We start from the raw sequence: 18,771 nt of genomic DNA on the forward strand, positions 1-18,771 counted from the left end.
GCCAGAAGTTTTTATTGAATAGGGCGGTCTTACTGTAGTAGTTGATGTCCCCTGGCTTTTTAAAATACATTCGATTATGCCCCCCCTTTCACTATTGCCTACTGCTGAGACTTATTCATGGACAGTACTCAACTTCCTCCAGAGAACTTGCTACTACAAGTGATCAGCAGTTTCTTTTCTCAAAAGAACTCAATCTTAGCATGCTATTGGGCTCAGAGCAATTTCATCCCTGTGGCAACCTCATCAATTTTCTCACTGGTACCCATGAGCCAGGACTCTCTCTAAACTTCATAAGGATAAAACATGATCATATCTATAGTAGTGAAAGGTATTGCCTTCCCCCTCTTCCAATTTGCAATCTGACTTTTTATATTTGGGTCATTTTATAGACCTTGATACCATCTGGGGTTCTGTTGTTCACCACAAGCACAATCATGTTTCTGAGGTCTAAGAGTCTCATCTTTGAATGGATTTGGTAGGGGGGAGGTTAGAACCAAGCTGGCTCAGTCTTTGAGTGCCTTCCCTCTCCATTGGGAACCAGAATAAAAAAGGAAGGATATTTTGTTCCTAGACTTGCTGAAGATTAGATGGAAAATCCCAAAGATCCCCCTTTCCCAAAATGCTATGGTTTTAGTTTATCTGTCCTCAGAGAAATATAGATCATTGCCAGTGAGCTACTCACCTGCTGAAAGGGGTTTATGTATCCAGCAGAACAGTCCAGGTAATAGTGAAGGATCTCTGGGAAGAGAAAGAAGAGACTTCTGAATGCAACCATCATTGCCAATGGATAACCACTGATTACCCTTGAGGAAGCATGTATTAGGCAGACCCTAGTGTCTCAAGACACATAGATGAAGTCTAGAAGGCCCAGTATCCACAACAATACTTGGATCCAGATCTAGCCTCAGATGCCTACTATCTGGGTGATTCTGGTCAAGTCACTGCTTGCCTCAATTCCGCAAATGTGAACTGAGAGTAATGATAGCACCTAACTCCCAGGATTGTTGGAAGGATCAAAGGAGATATCTGTAAAGTATTTAACATAATGCCTGACATTGCAAGTACTTAATAAATGCATATTTCCTTCTTTCCTAGGGAGCTAAAAGGAACCTTAAGAACTATTTAATCCAATCTTAATCCAATTGTTTTAAGATGAGGAAACAGAAGTTCAAGGAGATTATGTGACTTGTTACTGATCACACAGGGAATCACAAATTTAGAGAAGGGACCCTAGAGATTATGCAGTCCATTCCCATCTGCAAAAGAAGCATGTGATCTTGGGCAAGGCATTTTAGATCTCCTGGCCTCAGTTTCCTCATCTGTAAAATAAGGAAGACGAACAAGATGAGCTCTGAAGTCCCTTTTTGCTCTAAAGCTATGATGTGCTAATTTTCTGAGAAATGTTCAAGGACTTTCCTGTTATATATCATGAAACCAAAAGAAACCTTTACTTATGTTGATATATTTTATTTTTATATCTTATTAACTAATTAATTATTTTTTATTAAGTGATTTATATCATATTAATTTCTGAAATTAATTTCCTCCCCACTCTCCTATTTTGTTAAGTTTTACATTGTAACAAAGACAAAGACAAAAAAAAGCAAAAAAAAAAGCAAAAAAAAAAGCCAGTAAAATAGACTAACATTTCAGAGAATATATACCATTCCTCAATCCTAGTCCCCTACCTTTTACATAGGAGGGAGATTTTAACTAATTAGTTATGTGACCTTAGGCAAATTTCTTTGTCTCTCTGAATTTTAGCTTCTTCATCTATGAGACAATAATACTAAGAAACCTTGTAGGTTTCTTGTGAGGAAAGCTCTTTATTAACTGTAAAGGGCCATATAATATGATGTATTGTTATTGTCGTTTTCTACAATATAGACAAAGCTTAATTATGCACATTATAGAGAGGTGGCAATGACATGGATAATCAATAGCATTAGATGATTTTTGATAACACTATTTGACTTTGGAATATAATCAGTGATTTAAAAAAAACAAAACACTTGAATTTCCTAATTATGCCTTCTCACACCACCAGATGGTGTGCTCAAGCCTGGAAACATTTGTGTCAGGCAGAGAAATGCCAGTTTGGGATTGTATAAATGATCCAAAGCAATAAGCAACAGGTGGATAATGGAACATTTACTTTAAAAAATCATTCAATAAAATAACCTTCATATGTTCATGGACAAGGTTTGCTAAAATTTTAAACCTTGCTCCCTCCACATTTATTCTATGATTAAAAAGAAACATAACCAAGCTGGGGACCAGGATGCTATGTAGATAGAGGACATTCTGGCAAGGTTTTTTGGAAAGAGGCAACAAGGTGTTCAGTGGATAGAGCACTGAGCCAGAAATCAAAAATATTTGAGTTCAAATCTAGCCTTGGATACTTATTAGCCATGTGACTCTGGGTAAATCATTTAATCTATATTTACTTTAATCCACTGGAAAAGAAAATGGAAAAGCATTTCAATATCTTTGTCCAAAAAAACCTTTATAATAGGGTCACAAAGAGTCAGGCACAACTGAATAATCACCATAAGGGTTCTCAGAAAAAGGGGATGATGAGCCCTCCTGTTCAGTCCATGCAGGGTTGGAGTAAGGGACGATCAAAAGGGATAACAGGTGTGAAAGCACAAATGCAATCTTAGTCTACAGAACTTCTAATTGTTTTCTTAAAACATTCCTGCCTGGTACCAGTAACTCTCCATCTCCATGTCTCATGCTGAATGTGAAAGAACCCAAGAAGACTTGAGTTCAATCTAACCTTGAACATTTATTTAAAAGTCATTTAATCTAATTCCCTCATTTTATAGATGAGGGAACTGAGGCAAACAGGTTTAAGTGACTAGTCCAGGATCACACAACTAGGAAGTATCTTAGGTCAGACTCCAGAAGATGAGTTTTCCTGAAACTCTATCAACTATGCTACCTACTTGCTCCATTGTAGCCAGATTCATAAATACAAAATATACACCAAGTAAATGCAAAACTATTTCAGAAGTGAGAGCAATATTAGCTGAAGGGAAGATAGAATTAATAAAGGCTTAGTATAGGAAGTGTCGCTTCTGTGGAACCTTGAATTGAGTGAAAGGATTCCAAGAGGCAGAGGGAAGAAGCAAATAAAGTCCAGACATGGAGGAAAGCCTGTGCAAATGCACCAGGCTAGATGAAAGCAGCAAACACAAAGTCATGGAGGCTGGAATTGGATGCCAGAGTTAATATTAAATAAGTTTGAACAGATAGACTGGAGCCACTCTGTGAAGGGCTCCAAATGCTAAACAGCAGCATCATACTCAATACAAAAAGAATAACTCAGTCCTTGTGAACAAGAAGTTTTCATTCATTGTTTTTAATTCCCTTAGCCTTCCTCCTCATTCATTCATTCAATCAAAAATATCTACTATATACTGGGTACTTGGAATACAAGGACAAAATTAAAGACCCTGCCTTCAAAGAACTTGTATTTAATACACAAACACAGATTTAAGTATTTACAAAATAAATAAAAAGAAATTGGGATATAATGATAATATCTAATAATAAGGAGGAAAGAGAGAAGAAAAAAAGAGGAGGAAGAGGAAAAGAAAGCACTATCCACATGCTACCTTATTTGATCCCCACAACTAGCCATTGTTATTATTATCAAATAGGTATTATCATAATCCCCTTAATCAGAAAAAGGATCAAGAAAAGGCTCAATATACAAATGGGAGTTTGTAGGGATTCCAAGAAAGAAGTAAATAGGGAATATACTATAGACATTAGAAATATCCAACATGTGGTGGAACTGTGCCTGGATCAACCATTCTGGAGAGCAATTTAGAACTATGTCCAAAGGGTTATCAAACTGTGCATACCCTTTCACTCAGCAGTGTTTCTACTGGGATTATATTCTAAAGAGATCTTAAAGGAGGGAAAGAAACCTATATGTGCAAAAGTGTTTCTGGCAGCCCTTTTTATAATGACAAGAAACTGGAAACTGAGTGGATGTCCATCAGTTGGAGAATAGTTGAATAAATTGTGGTATATGAATATCATGGAATATTATTGTCCTGTAAGAAATTATCAGGAGGATGATCTCAGAAAGACCTGGAGAGACTTACATGAACTGATGCTAAGTGAAATGAGCAGAACCAGGAGATCATTGTATTTGACACAACAGCCAGATTATATAATGATCAATTCTGATAGATGTGGCTCTTTTCAACAATGAGATGATTCAGACCAATTCCAATGATCTTGTGATAAAAAGAACCATCTACACCCAAGAGAGGATTGTGGGAACTGAGTGTGGTTCACAACATAGCATTTTCACTCTTTTTGTTGTTGTTTGCTTGCATTTTATTTTCTTTTTCATTTTTTCAGTTTGATTTGATTTTTCCCAAGATATTGTATAAATGTATATGTATGTATGTATGTGTATATATATATATATATATATATTAACCATGTTTAACACATATTAGATTACTTGCCATCTAAGGGAGGGGGTAAGGAAAGGGGGTGAGGAATTGGAACACAAGGTTTTGCAAGGGTTAACGTTGAAAAATTATCCATGTGTATGTTTTGAAAATAAAAAAGGAAATAACCAACATGAAGGTCTAGAGATAGGGGACAGAAAGCTCTGTGTTCACATATACCATTGTGCCTATTCCCCTAGACTTACTTTATTAATATAGACTGTCTACTTTGATAATAAATGAGAATTAGCTCTTATTATGAATTATAGTGAATTGTTTTAAGGGTTATGGAAGAGGTTAGGAAATAAATGATTTGAGTTCTACCAACAACTGGAATATGAAGATTCCATATGAGTCTCAAACTTAAGTTTATGAATGTCTGTAAATTTAGGATGTTCAGATTTGTTCAGTCTGCTCCATCTTGGAAATAGGTGAAATTGATTAAGTATCTAAAGATTTCTTAATGATGACTATTTTCAGTGTGGAATACTTTAGAAAGAATGAGTTGAAGGTCTGTCTTTTTTTAAAAATACATTGTACAAGAGTAAAAGCATTTTAGCTATGGGAAGATATTAGCAGCATGGCCCATAAAGAGTTGATCATTTGGCAAGGGCAAACATTTTCTCTGCTAATTATCATGTTGATATCTTCTTGATTCCATTGAGCAGTGGAGTCATCACATGTAGAATACAATAATGACAGCAGCTAATATTTATACAGTGTTTTCACTTTGCAAAGTGTTTTGCAAATATTATCTCATATGAGACTAACAACAACCCTGGAAGATAGGAGCTATGATTATCTCCATTTTACAGATGATTAAAATGAGTCAGACAGCGGTTAAGTGACTTCCAGCTAATATTTGAGGTCAGTCTTTTTGACTCCAGATCCAGCACTCTTGTCAGTTACATATTGACTTAGAAAACCACAAATTAATATTATCAATTTTATGATATATCGGTCTATTTTGTCAGACATTTCTCAAAGAGCAATTTAATCTGGTTCAGGCTGCACTTAGGAGTATTGGGCACCACAGGCGGAACATTTGACACCTCTAATTTACTAATTGCCATCACCTGAATGTTTCCTGGTCCACTTAGCCCCAGAGGGTGGACCAAAAGGGTAAAAATTCATTATTAAAAACAAAAGCAAAAACTTTCTAACAACTTTTTTTTTTTTTTGGCTGGGGTGGGCAAACATGATGTTATCCATTTCATCAGGTTTGAAACTCCCTCTAGCAAGGCAGATCCACAACCCATCTTAGAGAGCTTTCTAAAAACAGTGAATTAAATAACTGCCCAACGTAATATAGCTAATATTATCAGTAGAATTTAAACTCAGGTCCTCTTGAATCTAAAGCTGAGCCTTTATCCACGATGCTATTCATTTCTTAATGGTCAGTAATTATATGCAGAAGTAGACTTTATCTCCCTTTTACGTTGAAATATTTCTTAATAATTTGGGTTGCCTATAAACTTATCAAAATAGAATGGGCCACTTTGTGAGGTAACTGTTCCCTATCAATATTCAAACAGAGAATGGATGAGAATCCAGGGATACTGGAGAAAGGCTTAGAAGTTGGACTAGATGATCTTTGATATTTCTTCCAACTCTGAAACACTATGAAATATATCCGATCCTTCATGACCCTAGTTGGGATTTTCTTGGCAAAGATATTGGAACGGCTTGCCATTTCCTTCTCCAGCTCATTTGACAGATGAGGAAACTGAGGCAAATAGGATCAAGTGCCTTATCCAGGGTCTCACAGTAGTAAATATCTGAGATTGTATTTAAACTCAGGAAGATGAGTCTCCTTTTTCTCCAGCCAGTCATTCTATTCATTTTACTACCTAACACATAAGGGAGAGTCCACATTTGGATTAAAAGAACAGGAAAAGCTGCAGGACGGTGGCATTTGAGCTAAATCTTGAAAGCAGTTTTCAACAGGTGGTAATCATCACAATAAATGGCCTTCATACAGTTTCAAGGCTTGCAAAAGCCTTTCTGTTATGTCATCTGATCGTTTCAACAATCCTATGAAAAGGTATTATCCCTATTTGACAGATGAGAAAACTGAGGGAGGTTACTTGCTGAGGGTCATAAATAACAAAAGTGAAATCTGAACTCAGGTTTTTTTCAATTATTGATGCAGAGCTCTTTAACTACACACACCTCTCTTAGAAGATGGGAAGAAACAAGAGAAAAAAAGAAATGTTTCAGAAATTAGTGAGCAAAGGCAGAAACATGTGACAATAGGCAGATTGGAAAAGAGACTCAAAGAGATGCCAAACAACAAAGCAAAAGCCGAACTAACTGCTTCATCCCCAGGTTCTTTGGGTTCTCCAGTTCAATCAGAGCCCAGTTTGCAAACTCTACTGATTTCAAATTCCCAAAGCACCTACTGGCTGGTCCACTTGTTGGGTACTTATGAAAATGCTGCCTTGTGACACCTTATGTATGGCTGTCTTGTGTCACTATTTACCTTCTCAAGTGTGTATCTTGTACTCCCAAGGAGATTATAAACGCCTCTAGAATAAAGACTGTCTTCTTCAGTAACCCCCACAGTTCCTGGCATATCACGGATGCCCAACGACTGCTTGTCGAATGAATGAGTTTGTTGGCTCAATAATGCAGGAAATGGGCTTCCCTCCCTCTTTCCCCGGCCTCTGTGGTCTGAGAGGGAGGAAGGAGGGAGAGAGGGGGCTGCCAGCCAAAGGAGATAAAAGCCCCACTCTCTCAGCAGTAATAACCATCATCTGTCTCCATTGTGAAATGCTTCCATCTGAAGAGTGAAAAGCACTTTAACTAAAAACACCATCCATCATTGAGAGCTGGCGTCCCCCTCCCCTCCCCCCAAAGAGCCTGGGAACAGGGGCAGGAGCTATATCATCATCACCTAAAGGAATACCCAGCAATTAGTTTGGGGATCAGTCATACATATTGCCATATTCCCTTAGGGGAAAAACAGCCTTTCCACTTGTCTCCTTGGACCCTGGCATTTTTTTTTATTATATTATTTTTTAAAAAATTATAATAATGTTTTTGTTTTTTTTTTTCCCCCAAAACACATGCAAAGAGTGTTTTCAACATTCACCCTTGCAAATCCTTGTTTTCCAGATTTTTCTGGTCCTGAGAGGGAGGCCTTGGCATAGTGAAGAATGAGCCAAACTGAGTTTGCATTTCAAGTCAGTTACCTACTACCTGTGTTACCATGGGCTGGGCCTCAGTTTCCACATCTGTAAAATGAGGGGGCTTTATGTCAGTTAATGGTTGATTTCAGCTTTTCATCTTAACTACAGTGTGGCTTAAAGTCATGTTTTTGAAACATACCTCCCAAGAAAATCACTTAACCCCTTAGTGCCCCCAGGAAACTCTCTGAAACCATAAGCAACAAATAGGTTACTAGTCTACATGGGTGAAGGAAATCTCCCTCAGAAAATTCCTTCATACTATTAAATTACAGATCTGAACCATACTGAATGGACCCTAGATAGAGATTTCTCAAAAAGGCTGTAAAAGTAGGTCAGACTAGGCCTAAATCACATGATCTCTGGGCCTAGAGGCCTAAATCACATGATCTCTGGGCCTAGAGGCCTAAAGGCCAAATCCCCTGGACTTCGACAGGAGACAGGAAGTGATGGGACTTACAGGAAGCAAACAACATTGGTACCCATTGGTCAAAGATGGTTACTTCCTGTTAGTCTATCCAATGAAAAGGCTTAGTTTTTTTTTTTGTTTTGTTTTGTTTTTTGGGTTTTTTTGCTACTTAACCCCTGACAAGCTTCAGGTTCTAGAGTACATGGCCGGAGCTGGGATAGCTCCCAGCTGTGTGTCTAAGCCTCTCCCTTCAGGAACTAAATAAATGCTTTCTCTTTGTATCTGAAGATGTCTCTGATCAGTTAATTTGGGAAAGGCATCCCCACACAATACTCTCCAAAAAAAAATCCTGATCTTGATTCTCACATGTTTTCTTTTTCATCCTTAAACTCTGATCTCTACTCATGACCTTAGTCCATAACCTAATTTTGTCTTCTATTTTGTTCCTTCTTTTTCTGATTTCAGACCCTGCCCACACCAGGCATATTCTCAATTGGCACCCAAACTTCAAAGAACTTTTAGAGACAAGAAAGAAGCAGGGGAAGCAAGAATTCAAGTTTCAGTTTCCCACTGATGGTCAGTATGACCTGTGGCTTAACTGGACAAGGCCTCATGTGTAAGGGAGATTGCATTAGATAGTCCAAGGCCTCTCCCAAATCTGTGATTCACTACTACCTTAGACCTTGGTTCCAGCACAACATACCTCCCCAAACTGATTAGATTATAGGAGCAGCAAGCTGAAATCTAGAGCTGAAAAGGACTCAGAAGGTCATCTAATCCAACCTTTAATCTTCCTGAGGGTGGATAAGATTACAGGACAAGTTCAAGGTGGCAAAGCTGAAATTTGAATTTAGCTACTTAATTCAAAATCCAACTTCTTTTTTTTTTTTTTTTTTTAAACTGCATCACACAACTGTCTCCAGATGTCCAAGAATCGTTAGGATCAAGAAAGGTCATCCCTATGAAAAGCAGCTATTCGGTACAAAAAAATAGAGCAACAGGCCTTAAGTTAAGAAAATCTGAGTTTACGGAAAGACTGGTGTGAACTGAAATGAGCAGAACCAGAAGAATATCATATACAGTATCAGCAATATTGTGTGAAGATCAACTATGAAGGACTTAACTCTTCTCAGAAATACAATAATCCAAGACAATTCCAATATCCATACCCAGAGAAAAGAACTACAGAGAATGAATGCAGATCAAACTATTTTCACTTTTTAAAAAAAATTTTTTCTCCCTTTTGATCTGTTTCTTCTTTCACAACATGACTATTATTGAAATATATTTTACAAAATTGCACATATATAACCTATATCAAATTGTTTGCTGTCTTGAATAGGGAGGGGAAGAAGGGAAGAAGAAAATTGTAACAAAAAAAGTTTTAAATGAATGTAAAAATTGTTTTTACAGTAGTTGGGAAAAATACTGTTTTAAAAGGAAAAAAAAGTAAACCTGAGTTCAAATCCATCTTCAGACTCTTACTAACTAGACTCTCTCAATATCAGTTTGCTTCTCTGTAATAAAAATCATATTACCTCTCAGAGTTGTTGCAAGAACCAAGTGAGATAACTTTTGAAAAGTGCTTTACAAACCTAAAGCACTATATAAATACTAGTTATTATTATAATAAGTATCTTTCCCTCAAATTGCCCTATGCTACCTAACATGGAAATATTTTGCATGATTTCACATGTATAATTAAAATCATATTGCTCACCTTCTCAGTAGGTAAGGGAGTAGGATAGAAGGGAGAGAATCTAGAGCACAAAATTTTTTTAATGTTAAAAATAAAAAATAAAATTTTGAAAATTATTCATATTTACTCATCTTTGCACATGCTGTATTTTCCTAGTAAAGGCAAATTCCTTTTCAAGGAGGAGGGGGAGGGAAGATAGGGAAGATAATGATTTCTTTTTTCACAGAGTAGGCATTTTACTAAATTAGTTAAATTGAATTAATAGCAGTTAGGAATTGTAGAGGATGCATGGAAACTACAGGCCTCGAAGCCATCATCTCCCCTTTGTTACTCTGGTCCAGGGACATAGACTTCCTTGATTCTCCTTGTATTGACTCTCTATTTCCCAATTCTGCAGGTATTTTTATTGGTGTCCTTCTTGTCTTAACTCTCTCCCTCCTCATCTCCATTTCCAAGTTTTTCCCTTGATTTTTTTCAAGTCTCAAATAACATCCCACTAATATTCCTTAATCTCCGTGTCTTTCCTCTGACAATATCCCAATTATCCCATCTATATCTTATTTGCACACCTGTTTGCCTACTGTTTCTTCCATTAGATTCTGAGCTGCTTTGAAACATGAATTTTTTTTTTTTTTTTTGCCTTTGTTTGTATTCCCAGCACTTGGCACAGTACTTGGAACATGGTAGGTGTGTAATAAATCCTAGTTGACTGACTGACAAAATGAGGCTATTGAATTCTCATTTTTGTTCAGCTATGTCTGACTTTTTGTCATCTCATTTGGAATTTTCTTGGCAAAAATACCAGCATGGGGGCAGCTAGGTGGCATAGTGGATATAGCTCCAGCCTTGAATTCAGGAGGACCAGAGTTCATATCTGGTCTCAGACACTTAACACTTCTCAGCTGTGTGACCCTGGGCAAGTCACTTAACCCCGGTCTCAGGAAAAAAAAATACCAGCGTGGCTTGACATTTCCTTCTTTAGTTCTTTTGACAGATAAGGAAACTGAGGCATGCAGGGTAAGTGCCTTACTAGGGTCACACAGCTAGGAAGTGTCTGAGGCTAGATTTGAATTCAAGAAGAGGAATCTTCTTGTTTCCAGGCTCAAGGGTCTGTCCATTGTGCCACTGACTGATAACAAGAAAAGAGTATTAGATTATCTAACTTTGAAGGCCCCTTTTAACTTTAACATTCTGAGATTTTTCATTCTAAGACTTTTCACTACCATCTCTGCCAAAAGGGAGCTGAGAGTCTCATGAGGAAGGCAAAATTAGATTCATGAAATGATAACTAACAGCAGAAGGCAATAGCTGACAAGTGCCAAATAACTAGCACAGACAGCAAGCAAAGGGATTAGACCCTGGGCTTTCCCATCAACTGGATGACTGGTCATAGGGGACAGACATCCTCCGAGGGTATACAAAGCATCTGATGTTATGGAATCTCATAACAATTCCTTTGCAGCAAATCACTCTGTAAGTCACAAAAAGGACTGGGAAGACAAAAGGTTGGATGGTCTAGCAGACATTCAGTTCAGTGACTTTTTAAGTTGTGTCCTGTTCTTTGTGAGCCCATTTTGGCTTGGTTTTGTTGTTGTTTTGACAAAGATACAGGAGAGGTTTGCCATTTCCTCCTGCAGTTCATTTTATAGAGGAGGAAACTGAGGCACACAGAGTGAAATAACGCTATATTTGAACTCAGGAAGAGGAGTTTTCCTGACTCTGAGACCAGCACATCATCTGACTGCCCTCTAGCAAACATTAAGAATGTTCATATGAGAATATTAACTTGCTGCTAAGGAGGATAGATCTCTGGGTGAGATTCTGGTGTTAAAAAACAGGCCAAGTCTAGGTAAAGAGAGGAGAGGTATAGAGAGAGCTATCTAACACAAATGCATACAATGTATATTGTTCTTTAATGGTTTCCTGGGTGGGAATATGAATAACTGCATAAACCTTAGATGTAACTGTGTGGCTCTGATCAAGTTGGTTAAACTCTTTAATTTTCGGTATTCCCATTTGGAAAATAAAGGAATTGAATTCAGCAATCTCTAAAATATCTTCTAGATCTAAGTCTATGATTCTATGAATTTGTCTCTGCTAAAATTATAGAAGGCAGAGATCTCTCTTAGTATTCCCTAATATACTTAGCATACAGCTAGGCACCAATATGGTGAATATAAGTGAATTCTTTAGATTTTAGGGTGTATAGTATCACTTTGAAGGGGAAAAAACACTAGGAGATTCAAGAAAGAAGAAGAGAGATGGACACAGTGAGGACAGTGAGTAAACCTCTGGGACAAATCATAATATAACCAGCACACCCTTCCCTCAGTTAATTAAAACTCAGCTCCCTGACTAAATTTTAACAAGGTTGCCATGTTCGCCCTGTCTCTGAGTCTCTTTTCATATCAAGATGGATGAGCAAACACCATTGAGTCACCCAATAGTATTGCCTATGGGGCAAAAATGGCAGCTGCTAGAGAGACACCCCAGCTCTGAAAAGGGACTGACTGGAATTCCCCTTCCTATCCCATCCCCACAAACCAGTGGATAGTTCCTTCCCTGATACTCTTGGTAATTTCTCAGTTAGGAAAAAAGACTAGTTCTTATTCCAACAGCTGAAAGATAATGAGGAATCAAGGTCTGTCACTTGGCACCAAGTGGGAAACTCTAGACACTTTATACTTACTATCTCAATTTTATCTTCACAACAACCCTATGAGTTGCTATTATTATCTACATTTTACAGATGAGGAAATGGAAGCAAACTAGAACTAAATGACTTGTTCAGGATCATACAGCTATTATTTGAAGCCAGATTTGAACTAGTGCTCCTGATTCCAAATCCAGGATTCTATTCACTGCAATCACCCAGAAGCTGCTGTGTGTTACACTGTGCATAAAAAGCTGACCTGAGATTCAGGAGAATCTGGATTCAAGAGGATGGCCATTTACTAAAGATGTTGGAAGATGCTTCTGCTGAGGCATGTGAGAGGCAAGAGGGTCCAGAAGCTGGAGTGCTAATCCTAGAGTGAGAAAGGTATCTGACACAAACTGGAGGGGTAACAAGTCACTCAGCCTTTAAGGACTGGAAGACCATTTTCATAGGTGAAAATGAAAGCTGCAAAATGACTCTATCTATCTCCTGGAAATAAAGAACCAGAAGTAGCCATATGTCAAAATAAGCCATGGAAAAAGAGGCTGGAATGGGACAAAAGATAGAGGAATGGACCAGAAAAGGCTAATGTCATAAGTGGGATGGCATAAGAGTCCTTCTCCAGTCCATTCACTCTTTAACACACTGATTTTTTTTTTTTTTTTTTTTTTTTTTTTTTTGTGACAGAAAAAGATGAAAGTGAATCTCTTTTGGGGAGGGAAGGAATATGCCAACCTTCAGATCCTTCACAAATGCCCATTCTGCCCCTACTCTATGCTGAGGCAAGAGGGGGTGAGATTGCCTCCTGTTGGGAGAATAGAGCAAGGCAATTTCCAAATTAAGGGGAGGCCTTCTTGTCTTTCAGTAATGCAGGCTAGAGATGGAACCTGACAGCTGTTATTTATGATTCATTAGACCACTCCCAGGCTGCTCACACCAGCTGCCACCGTTCTCCCCATTGCACACATCTCTCTGGGACAACTTCTGTCTAGAGCTCATCAGAGCTAGTAAATGGCAATTAACCAGGTCTCAGCTAGGAGAAAGAAGATGGAGAGGAAGGAGTGGGGGTGATTGAGTGAAAGGGTATGGGTGTGTTTTTAAATGCATACCCAATAGAAGGTTGGATCCGGGCAACTATCTTTTAGTGGATACGCTCTCATTGCCATGGGGGTTATAGAAAAAGCATGTGATCAGGAGGCACCAGCTGCATATCACCCTATTCCATTTCGATCTTGGATAAACTCAAGAATCCTTTCCTTTATCTACAAGTGAGTGTAATACTTCTTGTCTAACCTCTCTTATATGATTATCATAAGACAGAAAAAAGATAATGTACTCTGAAAAACTTTAAAATTTTGAACAAATGCAGGTTATTAGCTATTTTTTCTTATAAGTAATTACTTGTGCCCAGAGTCAAACTCCCAGCGATGCCTCTACACCAGAGATTCTTAATGAAGGTCTATAAACTTAAAAAAAAAATTTTTTTTCTTTTAATACTATCAAAGAAAACCCAAATAAACTAAAACCAAAAGCAACAAAATAAAACAACCTTAGCATTGGGGAGGTAATCTTAGATCCTTTTTTTTTTTTTAAAGTATTTTAAAACTTTTTGAGAAGATCCATAAGCTTTATCAGAAATCAAAAAAGGTCAATGACAAAAAGGAAGTTTCAAACCACTTCCCCAAAAGAATATGCTTGGTTAGAGCTAAAGACAGACAGGGGCAAGCTCTTCATGAGCACAGCCTGGGTTCCTGCTATGTGTGAGTAGTCTGAAAGAACAATGGATCTACAGGGCTGCATTTAGATCCTAGGCTGGTCATTTAATAAGCTATGTGATCCTAAGTAGTTCATTTAATCTTTAGGTACCTCAGTTTCCCATCTGTAAAAGTAAAAAGATAAGTTTCAAGTTTCCTGAAGCCATATTTGAGTCTTACTGAATCTTTCCTGACCTTCAAAAACTTAGCTTTCTTTCTAATTCTTGGATAAAAGATTTGGCTTACATCCACATTCAGAGAGAGAACTATGGAGACTGTTTCCTTTTAAGCCTGCCTGACAAATAGCCCTTAAAAAATGTTCTTCCACTAATTATATGGATCTTACTATGCCATAAGAAATGACAAATATGAAGAATGCAGAGAAGCATCTAAGAATACTTGGTGAACCAATGCGGAGGAAGTAGAGCCAAGAAAACAATATACACGATGTCTCTAAGAATATAAATGAACAAAACAAAATGAGCCTAATGTATATTATGGAATCATGACCAAGTTGGACCTCAGGGAAGAGTTGAGAAAATAACCTTCCTCCCTCCCTCTTTTTTTTCTTTTTCTTTTTGTTTTAGTCTAAACACTGGTGGTAGAAAATACTGCATTTACTGTGAGACATGGTTGATATAATGACTTGTTGATATAATGCTTCTCCCCTCTTTCTTTCTGTCTTCTTTCCTTTTTATCTCCCTCACTTCTTCCCTCCTTTCTTTTTTGTTGCTGTTGGTTTTCTAGTTATGTGTGACTCTTCATGACCACATGTGGCATTTTCCTCTCAGAGATAATGGAGTGGTTTGCTATTTTCTTCTCCATGTGTTTAACTTATATCAAATTGCTTGCTGCCTTGGGGAGGGGGAAGGGAGGGAGGAAAAAAATTTGAAACACAAAATCTTACAAAAAAGAATGTTGAAAACTATATAATCACTTCCAATGGACATGGCTCTTCTGCCGTAAGGCAATTCTAGCTAGTTCCAAAGGAGTTGTGATGGAGAGAGCCATATGTACTCAGAGAGAACTGGGAGGACTGAGTGTGGACCACAAAATAATATTTTTTACTTTTTTTTTTTTGTTATTAATTGCTTTGGGTTTTTTTTTTCATTTTTTGGTCTGATTTTTTTAATACAACTTGATAATTGTGGAAATATGTATAGACACATTGCACATTCTTTTAATATATATTGGATTACTTGCCATTTAAGGCAAGTAATTCAATATATGGATGAGGGGAAGGGAGAGAAAAAAAAATTAGAGTACAAAGTTTTGAAAGGATAAATGTTAAAAACTATCTATACATATATTTTGAAAATAAAAAGCTTTAATTTAAAAAAGAAAAATAGAAAATTATCTTTACATATATTTGGAAAAATAAAACACTATTGAGGAAAAACATATTCACTTTTCTATAATTGTTATTACTATTTTAACTTTCTCAGAACATCACACCTTCCTCCTTTCAATTTGGTCACTGATTCTCCCAGTATTATAGGACCTCATCAATATCCTTCCTTTGTATCCCCTCTCTCCCAGCTACCTTGGTCCTTCTCTCATTAGATTTTTTCTGCATCCTATAAAGATTATACATTGTTTAGCTATATTCAGATGAAAAGCATGACTATGACACCTGTTTTATACGTCCATAGTTCATGGTTCAATTCTAAGAAATTATAATGCCTGGAATAAGCTTAAGTCATAGTGCTCTCGGTTAGTTTTTCAACATCTGGTATTTCAATGTATTTCTATCCCTTTTTCTCCTAAAAGTCCCTGAAATAGAAGAATGAGATGGAATTCACTTAGAAGGGTTTTAAAAAATTATTTTACTACAAATTAAAGATACAAGAGAAAGAGTTCTGAACTGGATATTCAAAACAATCTGGGCAACATTAATTCAAGCTTTGTTACTAATTCACTGTGTAATCTTGAGTAAGTTACCTACATTCTGTCCTAACCTGGTATGGATGACTAGACAAGATATTGTTGTAAAAACAGTTACTTCTCCATGATGAGGGAATCAGCATATTTATTTGTCTCTTCCATAACTAACCTTTTAAATAAAAACATAAATTCTAAAGTTATTTACAATTGTTTCAAATATATTTGTTCATCAGAGAAACAATTATGTATATTAGGTAGGGAGAGCTGATCTAGGAATCAGGAAGACTGCTTCTGCTACATACTAATTTGCAGGAGCTTAGACAAGAGCACTTAGTTTCTAAGTGTGCCAGATATAAAACTGAAGACTATAAAATTTCAGGGCAGTTACTGATCTACATTAGTGGAGGGAATTTTCTTACCAAGAGTCCTCCTTTACTGATCCATTTGGAAAAAAAAAAATTGTGCACATGAATAAAACAATTAAAATAAAAACAATAAAATAAACAAAACAAGACAAAATGATTAAAAACAACTTGTAGTATCTTCCTATTTAACAAAACAACACTGTATTGATTGTCTTTTGCTTGTAATACATGTTCTATTCTGAATATATCCCTTTTCCATCCAGCTAACTTTCCCTCATAACAAAGGTTTAAAAAACAACAAATAACAACAGTTCAGAAAGACTAACTGATACATTGTGTCTGACAGCAAATTCAGCACCCATAGTCCTCTACCTTCCCAGCAATAGGAATGAGTCACATATAGTTAGTTTCTCTTCTCTGCAGTCAAATTTGGTCTTTAGAATCACACTGACTCACTCTTCTGATCTCTTGTTTTTGCATATTGTTATTGTTGCTGTTGCAGATACAGTTGTTACAATGATGAAATTTTGCATAACTGTAGTCAGTTTTATAACCTTATTCTGTTTTCTTTACTCAAGATTCTTTGATTTGCAACCTATACTTGTTATTTCTTATGGTACAATCCTCTACTATACGCACATACCACATTTCTGTGGCCATTCATTCTCCCGTCATTGAACTATGAATCATTTTCAGTTGGGGGTTTTGAGGGAGGTATAGGCTATCATGGATAAAACCACTAAAATCTATTGCCTTTTCTCCCTCTTTTGCAATTGCATCCTTAAGGGAAAGAGAGATCACCGAGTCAATTGGCGTACAATACTTATTGTATATGAATATTGCTTCTCAAAAATGCTGCACCAATTCACAGCTCTAACAACAATGTAATGCTAGTCTCTCCACAATCCTACCTTAATTCTGAATTCTATAATTTTTAATTACTTTTAGCAATTCAAGGTTTACCTCTCAGAGTTGTATTAACTTGCATTTCTCTTTATTATTAATTTCTATTTTTTCCAGGGAGTTATTAAAAATTTGTTTCTTCTTTGTAGAACTTCCTATCCATATCCTTCAACTGCTTATCCATTGGGGAATGGTTGTTAATGCTTAAAAATCTGTGCCAATTCCTTACAGGTTTTAAATACCAGATTTTCCAACAGAAGTTATTTATGGCTGAGACTTTTCCCCATTCTGTTTCTTTTCTTTTTGTTATGAATGAACTGTTATTTTGTTATTTTCATATGATAAAGCATGTCTGGCCTAGGTTCAATATGGCTCAGCCATTTATGCATGGGCAATTAATTGATACATCCTAACCTCAGTTTCCTCCTTTGGAAGATGAAGAGGTTAGTTGCTATAATCCCTATAATGTTCTTTTCTGCTCTAAATCTACAAACCTTTCTAGTTATTGTTTTTTATTTATTCCTCCCACCTTACAACTCTATTCATTCTGTATTATCATCTGCTGTGAAAATATATTCAGCTGAAAACCAAAACTGCCACACTGAATCAGACCGATGATCATCCAGATTTGTAGTAAGGTCTCTGACTAAAAGTACCTTAATCTAGGCAATAATGTTGTACACATTTTTTTTTTCCAAAAATGGAAGTCTAGAAGTATGGAATTATGCATATTCTTTTAGGCACAGTTATGCTGGTTTTGAAGAACTGTCTTTTTTTTTTTCTTTTTTTAATCCTTTATAACAAAGGACAACTTGTTATATGGGGAGGAGAAAAGGATATGTTTTGAAGTTAAAATAATATAAAAATATATTTATCAATCAAAACAATCAAATTTTGTTTTGGGGGGATTGTTTTTTTTTTTTTTAAAAGGAAGGAATGCTGAGATACAAGTCAGGAATTATGGGTTCGTATTCTGGTTCCAACACTAACTTAAGTTAGGTAAGTAGGTAATTTTACCTTTCTCAGACTGTTTTGCCACCTGTTAAAGGGGGATAATAAAATTTGTTTTACCTAATTAATAGAGTTTTTTGGGTTTTGTTTTGGTGAGAAAAGCACTCCATCAGCCTTAAAACTTCCTACTTCATATCCCCAAAGTATTAATGCTAGTAAAACTTAAAACTGTATTGTGGCTTTTGGGACACATTTGAAAAACTCTCAGGGGAAGATGAAAGGAAGAGAATAAACATTTATTAAGCACCTTCTATGTGTCAGTCACTGTGCTAACTATTTTACAGATACCTCTTGATTCTCTCAACCATCTTGGAAGATAGATGCTATTATTTTCTCATTTTGCAGATGAGGACACTGAGACAGGTAGCAATTTAATGATTCACCCAAAGTTTTACAGCTAATAAGTATTTTGAGGCTGGATTTGAAT

At 36.6% G+C, this 18,771-nt stretch overlaps 1 protein-coding gene across 1 annotated transcript in view; it reads right to left on the reverse strand.

Moving 5' to 3' along the window:
• Positions 1–18,771, reverse strand: part of TTYH3 (tweety family member 3) — a 180,964-nt gene that overhangs the window by 23,188 nt on the left and 139,005 nt on the right. Inside the window, exon 8 of the mRNA XM_074281175.1 lies at positions 683–738. Coding sequence (XP_074137276.1) covers positions 683–738 — 56 coding nt within the window. The remainder of the gene's footprint in view (positions 1–682; positions 739–18,771) is intronic.

This window comes from Sminthopsis crassicaudata, chromosome 1 (assembly GCF_048593235.1).
Source record: "Sminthopsis crassicaudata isolate SCR6 chromosome 1, ASM4859323v1, whole genome shotgun sequence".
NCBI lineage: Eukaryota > Metazoa > Chordata > Mammalia > Dasyuromorphia > Dasyuridae > Sminthopsis > Sminthopsis crassicaudata.